The 10352-nt window shown below is 43.0% G+C and overlaps 1 protein-coding gene across 1 annotated transcript in view; it reads left to right on the top strand.

Moving 5' to 3' along the window:
• BAI1 (brain-specific angiogenesis inhibitor 1) overlaps nt 1-10352 on the top strand; it is a gene marked incomplete at its 5' end in the record, with an annotated part of 43285 nt that overhangs the window by 15917 nt on the left and 17016 nt on the right. The window contains 3 exons of the mRNA XM_009076529.1: nt 1629-1724; nt 4387-4441; nt 8222-8901. Of these exons, the coding sequence (XP_009074777.1) occupies nt 1629-1724; nt 4387-4441; nt 8222-8901 (831 nt within the window). The remainder of the gene's footprint in view (nt 1-1628; nt 1725-4386; nt 4442-8221; nt 8902-10352) is intronic.

Here is a 10352-nt window from a genome sequence, read left to right as displayed (position 1 = left end):
GAAAGAGGGATGAATAAATGCTGAGTGTACTGCAGAGTGGATTTTGGTGGACAATCATAGATTGGATAAGATGTCAGGTTTTCCTTATTTAACACCAAAATTAATCTTTCCAGAATGTTTTCATCCTACCTCCAAAAAGGCAATGTTACAAAAGTAATTTGTTTGATTTCAAGAGAGGCAAATTGCACTGAGATTTACAGAAGGAAATGTATGTTGGCATTAATGCCTCGATATTCCAGCTGGAAAGTAGAGCCAGCAATAATCAAGCAAGGAAATTGAGGAAATTCTATCCAGCCTCCCTGTGGAGATTTCAAATGGTAAATTATATCGGGGAAGAAAAGGACGAATCTTTTATGTTGCTTTTATTCTTTTCATCTTCCTAACTGGAGAAACTATTAATAACAGAGACAGGAAGGGGCTTTTTTCTCAATATTCATTTTATCTTCTTACAGCTCCTTTAAATTAAGTAAAACAGATTAATTTCTTATGTCAGGCCAATGAAATCAATGGAATTACACCACTGGCTTGGCTGAGACTCCTTTGACTAATTGCATTATGAGCATGGGCCTGCATTCAGCTCCCACTGCAGTCACTGGGATTGTTTCCCATTGATTTCAGGGGTTTTTGGATCAGACATATATATTACAGGATCATCAGCAGACTTTGTAGACCCCAATATAATGATTTTGCAGTAACATCTGCTGTGAAAGTATTGCAAACTACAAACTTGAAGACTCACCATGAGCTGCAGTGTGAGCTCACAGCCCAGAAACCAACCAAATCCTGGGCTGCATCCACAGGAGTGTGGACAACAGGTCAAAGGAGGTGATTCTCCCCCTTTAGTCTGCTCTGGTGAGACACACCTGGAGTGCTGTACACAGTTCTGGTGCCCCAACATAAAAAGGACATGGAATTGTTGGAGCAAGTCCAGAGGAGGCCACGAGGTTGATAAGAGGATTGGAGCATCTCCCCTATGAGGACAGGCTGAGGGAGTTGGGGCTGTTCAACCTGGAGAAGTGAAGGTTGTGTGGAAACCTCAGAGCAATGGTCCAGGGTCTGAAAGGGCTCCAGGGAATCTGCAAAGGGACTCTTGATTAGGAACTGCAGTGACAGGACAAGGAGTAATGGGAAGAAACTGAAGGAGGGGAATGTTAGGTTAGATATTAGGAAGAAATTTTTACTGTGAGGGTAGTGAGACACTGGCACAGGTTGCCCAGGGAGGCTGTGGCTGCCCCAACCCTGGCAGTGTTCACAGCCAGGTTGGATAAAGCCTTGAGCAACCTGCTCTGGTGGGAGATGTCCCTGCCCAGGCCAGGAGGTTAGAACTAGATGATCTCTAAGGTCCATTCCAACCCCTTAACACACTATGATTCTAGGACTTTGATTTTTAACTCTATAAATCAAGCAACTAGAAATGACCTATACACTGACCCAGGATTGCTGTAAAACCTTTGAGTTGCTATTTAATATGTAAAATCTGCAACATATAAACCATTTGAAATAAACACCTGAATGCTGCTAAATTAAGCTTATGTTCTTTTGATCCATCAAGGGGCTATTTTTGTCCTTCAGTGTATTTTAACATGGTTTGGTCTGTTTGACTTTTGCCAATCCCTTTATCCCTGCAGGTCCAGGATGCTGTGAAGTGCCGAGTTGTGGATCGCCAGGAAGAAGGCAATGGAGACTCAGGGGGGTCATTCCAGAATGGACATGCTCAGCTAATGGTAGGGAAAACTACCACCTAGTGTGTTTTTAAGATCCCTCTGGGCATTTTTAACCCCTAACTGATGAAGAGAAGCCTCTGCCCATCAGAGATGTGGCAATCGTAATTCTTTTTCCCTTTAAACCTGTTCTTAAGCAAATGTAGCACTTAGAAGAGACTTTTTCCACACAAATCTTGTTTTATTCATTGTAATATTAAAGGCCTCAAACTTACACACCACCATTTGCAGATATCTTGGTGAGATCCTTTATTTCCCAGAAAATAAATAGCCAAAATACCTCCCAGGTCTTCCAGACCTTTTCATTCCCATCACTCTGCTCTGTCCTAGCTGGAGTTAGGAGGTAGTAGTTTAATACTGGTTTAATCACAGTTTGTTTGGTAATTATGGTAAAGTTGCTGTCTCAAAGGGATTTGTTTCTCTCCAAGCCACAATTCTTTCCATTGCCTCAGTGGGAATAGACTTTAAGCTCTGTAAATCTTGGTCCTGCTGTGTAAATCCTTTCCAAACAGTTTGGATAAGACCTTAGAGGAATAAGCTATGTGGCTTTGTCTTGAATCTGCTTGATTGTTACGGTGTAGTTGATATAAGAAACATTCAATTTCTGAGGTTGGGGTAAAGACATCAGGAGAATCACAAGATGTGAACAAGCTCTTAAAACATCTAGTTAATATTAGAACTACATCATAACCCAGTGATGATGTTTTTTCCAGTCACTCCTGTGCTTACAAAGCAGTTTGTGCTTGGGTCCAAGGTATCATTCCAAACAGCACAAACTTTGAGGCAAGACAGAGCTGTGTAATTCCTTCACACCTTATAGGAGTTTGTTCCAAACAGGTGCCTCATTCCTCATTTAAATGCAGAGTCTTCTCATTTCCAGACAGGTTTTCTCTCTGCCTAATTGTGTGTAATTAGAAAGCCCCTTGTGTGCCTGGGACTTTTGCTTCTTCAATAATAGACACCATAATCATATCCAGTCTCATTATCCCTTTCACCGAGTTAACACCCAGAGCTTTTTGCTTCTCTATCTATAAGACACACCCAGAGCTTTTTTTTCTTCTCCCTCTGCAAGACATGTGCCTTCAAATTCTTTATATAACCCTTTCCCACACTCCCTTCAGCTTCTCAGCATCCTTTCAAACTCTGGATGCTATATTTTTGGTTTTATTGTCACCATCCTAAGCTGGAGATTCTTCTCTCTTCCCATTTTCATTCATTATCAGCCACCTTGCAAAATTCTCTGTCAGCTACAAGTCTTTTAGCAATATTACATTTACTTCTGCACTGGAGATGGATGTGTTGAAAAGCAAAAAGCTTACAATCAGCTTCCTCACACTCAGACACAAAAAGCTCTGGGATCTAGAGGTGAATGATGACTCCTCACTGATATTTTAGAGGGGCACAATGTTATTTTACAGTGGCTGAGTTGTAACATAGGCAGAGAAATCAAAAGCTTTGCAGGATGGCATTTTTCCTGTTACCTTTTCCAGTAATCTCCAAATCTGCCCAACTAGTGAAAAGAGGCTTAGCTGGGTAGAACTGTTTTCCACAAAATCTTGTTGACTGGTATTAAATATAAACCTATCTTTTATTTATTTATCAGCAGAACTAGCACAGGCTGTTCAGCTACACTTTTCTGCAACTCCTATCAGGAAAATGAGATTAGATTTCTCTGTGTCATCCCATTTGCCCATTTAAATGTTAGTTCAGTTGTATTTCTCTTCTGTTCTTTTCAGATTTATTTGATATCCCAAATCATTTACTGAGAAATTAACATCAAGAAGGTTGAGATAGTTCCTCAAACAGCTCTTCAAAAACTCTTGGATCTCAACTTGGCTGATATTTAAGTGTTTATCCCAGGGGAATGGGGATTTTTCCTGAGCTGCAATGCATTCAATGACATTAACACAAATATAATAAGTGTCTTTTTGAAATGGTACTAGGAATAATCAGTGAACTCTTCTACCTTTTGCTAGTCCACAGCCTTGCCATTATCCCATGCAAACTCCCAGCCAGCTGTGACTCAGGGTATCCAGGTCTTTGAAATGTTATCTGCTAAAAGCTTTAGAAAAAGGATTAACTCCTACTGGGAGAAGAAAGGAGTTTCCTTTAGCTCTACAGACCACTTGAAAAAGTTATTCAGCCTTTGAGCCTGCAGGAACCATTGATTTTTCATGCTCAGAGTTTCAGAAGCAGAGACTTGTTTCCATTTCATGTGACTTGGTGATAGATCACAAGGAAACCCAGTGGGGATGGAGTGTTCTCAGCAGCATCCCCAGATCTTTAATGAGTGGAGAGGAATCCACTTAAACTATGCCTGAAGTGATATATCCAAGCCAGTTTGGGCCAGGAACCTGTTCCCTGTACATAAACATGTTCCAGGGGGATACTTGAATCTGCAGCCCAGGAGTTAGTGTATGGATGAGCAGATGAACCCAGCTGGAAAGCAGTGTTACAGCTTTATCAATGCTTCAAGTTGAAAAGCCACAGATGAAAAAAAAGTGACCTGTTGTCTATGTATCAAAACCCAAATGAAAAGTCTCTACTCTGCTGGCAATGGTTGTGTCCTCCTTGCTGATTAAAGTGGGGTTTGTATTCTCCAAATGGCTTTCTCTCCTCCACCACCTCCTTTTTGACCACATCCTCTGTGTTCTCTGTCTTTCAGACCGATTTTGAGAAGGATGTGGATATGGCTTGTAGATCAGGTGAGCACATCACAGGTGAGAATCAACAAGTGACCTGGTTTGGGGATTGAACTAGGCCATTTTTTTCCCCTTTGTGTTTTCTCTGTGTGTGTCTTTGTGCCTTGCATGTATTTGTGTGGGCTGCCCTTACTACCAACCCTGGCCAAAAGAAAGCAACATTCCTAATTCTCCTTTTGCTTACCCTATTTTTCCATAGCTCTTTTGGCCTTTTAACTTAGATTAAGCTTTGCCTCCAAGGTATGATTTTTTGCCAATGACCCGTGTAACACAGTGGCAGAGAAGAGCATCAAGGAAGAAGAGATGGGATCCATCTCTTCCTACTATGATCCTTCTTTGGTTTAGCAACCCAAGGGATCAGGCCAACCTCAGACAGCTCTGTGCTCAGGAAAGGTGTCTTTGAGAAGGTCTGGAATCTGGTGAGCCTTCCCACCACTCCCCCTGGCTCCATGCACACTGGTAGTGCTGTTGTACACTGCGTGTGCATATGGAGGTGGGTCAGGTGTCTCCTCTGCCTGCACCTTTCTGCTGTGTGTTCAATCACACAGGTTCATTTTTGAGCCTGAAGATGTGCATGAGTTGAGAGTCTCTTTGCTGAGAACCCTGGGGGTGTCTGTGCTGCCTGGACCCTCCTTTGCTACCTGTTCGTCTCTGCAGGTTTTGTCCTCTCCTGGCCCTGGCATGTCTGACCACTTGGCTGAGGTTATTTTTCTTACCCTTTGTAGATATTTAGGCTTTCATTTACCCTCCCAGACTTCTCCCTTCTCCCAAGCAAGAGAACTATCAGCTTGCTTGGCACTTGCTTAGAATTCAGATCTTCCAAACCAGGATCTTCCCTAGCCAAGGACAATACACACTGTGTGTTCAGTTACCACTATGGGAAAACCTCTCTCTCTCTCTTTCTCTCTCTCTCTCTCTCTTCTCTTTCCTAGATCTTCCAAACCAGGATCTTCCCTAGCCAAGGACAATACACACTGTGTGTTCAGTTACCACTATGGGAAAACCTCTCTCTCTCTCTTTCTCTCTCTCTCTCTCTCTCTCTCTCCTTCCTTCCTTCCTTCCTTCCCTGCCTTTTTTCTTTCTCTTCTCTCCCCTCTCTCTCTCTCTCTCTCTCTCTAAACATCTACCTGTCCTTTTCATTTATCTTTTCCTGTATCTCATCTATCATTTATTTATCTGCTCCTAATGTATTTATCTATAATTCATCTCTTTGGTTCTGTCTTGCAATCACTTATTTATCTCTGTCCTCAGCTGTCTGTCTTGCTGTACCTGTTATTTATGTATTTCTATCTCTGTCAACATTTATCCCTGTCACTGTGTTTCTGTGTATTGTCTGTCACTGTCACTATCATTTATCTGTCTAATATCTATCTATATCTTATTTATCTTTTCCTGTCCTCTCTGCCTCACTCCCTCTCCCTGTGCTTATCACAGTCGCAGTATATTTATCTCACTTATCCCTGTGATATCTTATTTCATGGTCTCTTTCTGTCCATTTATCTCTTTTCAGGGTTTGTCCATTCTTTTTTTTTTTTCCCTCTCTGTTTCTCTGTCTCACACTCTCTAATCTAATTTCGAGCTGTCTGCCTCTTCTCATTTGTCTTCCTCCTGCTTTTTTGACACCTAACGTCTCAGTTCCAAAAAATCACGTGGGAAAAACCTGTGTAAGACCATGTCTGACCTGAAGGGATGCTCAACATCCAGGCTGGTTGTTGGCACACACAGCCAGCAGCTCACTCTGTGCTGGAAGCCAAGGCAGACTCTGCACTCCTGTATTAAAGGAGCCTTTCTGGATTTCCTACCACATTTCTTGCTCCCAAATCAAACTTCCCAGAGGAAAGGAAGGAGCTGATTTGTTTCACATGACTTCAGGGCAGGAGACTCTGGATCAGCAGCTTGCTCACAGCCCAGGTTTTCCCTTCCTTTGCCAGCACAGCTGTACAATTTGATGTCTGCCTAAAGAGATTTTCCTCCTCTGATAAAATGCTATTAGTCTGCATCAAGCCAAGTAGCTAATCCCCATTTCAGAGACCTCTCTATATGGTGCATCATCCCATGCTTTCTGCTTAATAAATAACAAAAAATAGGGATCTGTCCATTGGTTTCTCCTGGAGGCACCAGCTGTCCTGTCATGATGGATTGGAGACGTGGCTGCTACCACTCATGACTTAGATCCACTGGTAGGATTTGGTCCATGGCTCAGTGTTGAAAGCTCACTCTGCTCCATGTTTGGAGATTGCTTAGTGGAAACCTCTCCAAACCTGTTTTCCACAGCCAGTGTGAGCATGGCAAAGAGCCTGGATCAATAAACCTCACTGACACTCCCAGGCAAAGGATTTGACTTGTTCTGATTTATCCTAGTGTGTCCTCTAGCCACGTCAAGAAGATCATGGATGCCATGGCTACACCCAAAGTGTTTAGCTTCAAAGCTTTTAAAAAGTTCTTTTATTCCACTTGGTCTCCTTGTCTTCCTGCCTTCCCTGCTCTGTCGTCTTGGAGGGGAGCTTGGATCTTCCCTCACTCCCATCATGAGTTGGCAGGAAAACTAGTGTGTCCTCAATCCCATGGGATGCCTAAGTCATGTCCCACCTCTGTCCCAGGTGGAGCAGCTGAATAGTATCAGGTTACCCAAAAGATCCTTCTCTCTGGTCCAAAAAAGATCTATTTACCTATTTTTTATTTCCTCCTGAGATGGGTGAAAGGGGAATATCCATTTATTTCTCCTACTGGTAAGTAGCTTTCAGTCCCACACCAGTTTGTCCGAGCCCCATAGTCTGATTTTCCATTCATGGAGACATCAAGGTTAGCATCATTATCTTCCTAAAGTCTTTGTTGCAGCCTGAAGTCAACTGAGCATTAGATTACTATGCCTAGAAAAGGGGCAGATGTTTTGTTGTGGACAGTGTTGTGTGGGAATGAGTCTATGTGTCCTTTATGGCATGTTCACTTCCTCCTCAGTTTAAAGTTTTCCTCTCCTATTAAGGATTATTCATGGCACTCCTTTCTTCCTGAAGGGAAATTGCAAATGACTAAATAATTAGCTCTCACAGAGGTTTACTAGAACATAGGATTTTTGAAGAGCAGTTAGAAATTGATAACAAAACATGCTTTTTTTTAAAAATACCAAATTACTGGATGCTGAAACTATTCAACAAAGGAACAACTTGAAGTAATTCAGTTTGTTTAAAGAAAAAATTGTATTTGAAATAATTTCTAATCCTGGAATCAATCAGGCTGGAAAAGAACTCTGAGATCATCAAGTCCAATATATGACCTAACACCACCATGTCAACTAGACTTTGGCACTAAGTGCCATGTCTAGTCTCTCCTTCCTGCTTCGTTTCAGCTATTTTCTGCATCAAATATTTATTTTTACCTGAAAACAACCTTTTATTTTAAAGAATTCTACTCCATAGGCTAATATATATATATATATTTCATATATAAACATATACTACATGTAGTAAATATATATCCATGTATTGATTTTTCAAGATATTGTTATCAATCTGATAATATGTGCTGGCCTAGATGGGAGTTTTGGCCATGATTGTGTTGGAAAATTCTCATCACAACTTTCTCAAAGTGAGAAGGGTTTTTTTTCTCTTTCTAGCTTTCATTTTGGCTTCAGTATTGGGGGTTTAAAAAGTATAAATAATATGAAGCCTTTTTCTGCCACCAAGGCCTCACTCTGAGAGGTGCAAGGGAACATGCTGGCATAGTGTGACTCTGATAGGTGTGTTGATGTGTTAGCAAGAACCTCAGTAAGGTGCTGAAAACACTTCTCTGTCTCCCTAGTGTTGAATAAAGACATCACCACCTGCAGAACCTCCACCATCACAGGAACTCTGAAGCGTCCATCACTGCCAGATGAGGAGAAACTGAAACTCAACCACCAGAAAGGGTCATCCAACTTTAACAGTCTTCCAGCCAATGTCTCCAAGATGCATCTTCAGGGCTCCCCACACTACCTGGGGGCCATCAACCTGAATGATTTCAGCAATCACTCCCTCACTCTGAAGAAGGACAAGAATCAACCACCCAAATCCATCTACATCTGTGACGGGGACATCTTCAAGAAGTTGGACTCAGAGCTCTCCCGGGCACAGGAACAAACCCTGGACACCAGCTACGTCATCCTGCCAACCAACACGTCCACCCTACGGGCCAAAGCGCCCAAAGACGAGGGCAAATACAGCATCAATATTGACCAGATGCCTCAGACACGGCTCATCCACCTCAGTATGGCTACTGACCCAGGCTTTGTGGTCAAGAGTCCTCCCCGGGAGCCTGTGGCCATGGCATGCAGTGAGGTTCAGGGTTCTGCCATGATCCAGCAGCAGCAGCAGTTGGCTCCACAAAACATCTCCAATGAGTCACAGATTCCCAACAGCCTGTGTGACACAGCTGACTCAGGGAACTCAGGTGTGGTGTCCAAGAGTGAGACAGTCTCCACTCTCTCCATGAGCTCCTTGGAGGTGAGAATGGGAGTTACTGGGTTGTTCTCAGCCTAGAATGATGTTATGCCCTCAAAGCTGCTCACACCGGGTGTTTCAAGAGAAGCACTTTAGGCCAAATCATAGAGTCATAGAATCATGATGACACAGCTGACTCAGGGAACTCAGGTGTGGTGTCCAAGAGTGAGACAGTCTCCACTCTCTCCATGAGCTCCTTGGAGGTGAGAATGGGAGTTACTGGGTTGTTCTCAGCCTAGAATGATGTTATGCCCTCAAAGCTGCTCACACCGGGTGTTTCAAGAGAAGCACTTTAGGCCAAATCATAGAGTCATAGAATCATGAAAGGTTGGAAAAAGGTTGTTGGAAAAAAAAAAGGTTGGAAGGTTGGAAAAGACCTTCAAGATCATCAAGTTCAACTGTTAACCCAGCACTGCCACCATATTCATCACTAAGCCATGTCTCCAAGTGCCATAGTCACACATTTTTTGAACACTTTCAGGGGTGGTGACTCCACCACTGACCTGTGAGGTCTCTTTCAGTGCTTATCAACCCTTTCTGTGATTTAAGTCTAAACCTCCCATGGAGCAACTTGAGGCTGTTTCCTCTCACCCTGAAGTGTAGCCCATAATGCATTGCTCATATTATATTATCACCAGGGGTCACTGGCATGTGATACTATTTTGGAATGTTATGTTTGAAATCTCTCACAACTTCCACAGACATATTCCATTGCTATTTCAAGGCCAGGTTGGATGGGGCTTGGAGCAACCTGGGCTAGTGGAAGATGTCCCTGCCCATAGCAGGGAGTTTCTAGATGATCTTCTAAGTCCCTTCCAACACAAACCATTCTATGGTTCTATGATGCATTCTATGACTTGTATTGGCAGTTTTCCCTAGAAGTGGTGCTCAAATGCTCCAGTAGATCACTTGGCTGATCTACTGCTCCCTCTCTGCTTCCCATTCCATGAACAACCTGAAAACCCACAACTAGGACAGAGCCTGAGTTGGCCAAACACCCGTACTGAGCCTTCCTGAAAGCTCAGTGGTTTTTGGTAGAGATCCCTTAGGGTGACCTAACTGTGACTTTCCAGTACCAGGGAGCCTACAAGAAGGATGGAGAGAAACTTTGTACAAGATCATGGAATAACAGGATCTTCCCATTCCATGAACAACCTGAAAACCCACAACTAGGACAGAGCCTGAGTTGGCCAAACACCCGTACTGAGCCTTCCTGAAAGCTCAGTGGTTTTTGGTAGAGATCCCTTAGGGTGACCTAACTGTGACTTTCCAGTACCAGGGAGCCTACAAGAAGGATGGAGAGAAACTTTGTACAAGATCATGGAATAACAGGATGGGGGGAATGGCTTCCCACTGCCAGAGGATTAGATGAGATGAGATATTGGGAAGAAATTCTTCCCTGTGAAAGTGGTGAGGCACTGGCACAGGTTGCCCAGAGAAGCTGTGGCTGCCGA

Source organism: Acanthisitta chloris, unplaced genomic scaffold (assembly GCF_000695815.1).
Source record: "Acanthisitta chloris isolate BGI_N310 unplaced genomic scaffold, ASM69581v1 scaffold2256, whole genome shotgun sequence".
NCBI lineage: Eukaryota > Metazoa > Chordata > Aves > Passeriformes > Acanthisittidae > Acanthisitta > Acanthisitta chloris.
Note: the sequence above shows the minus strand (reverse complement) of the source record. Positions and strands in the feature narration are given on the sequence as shown.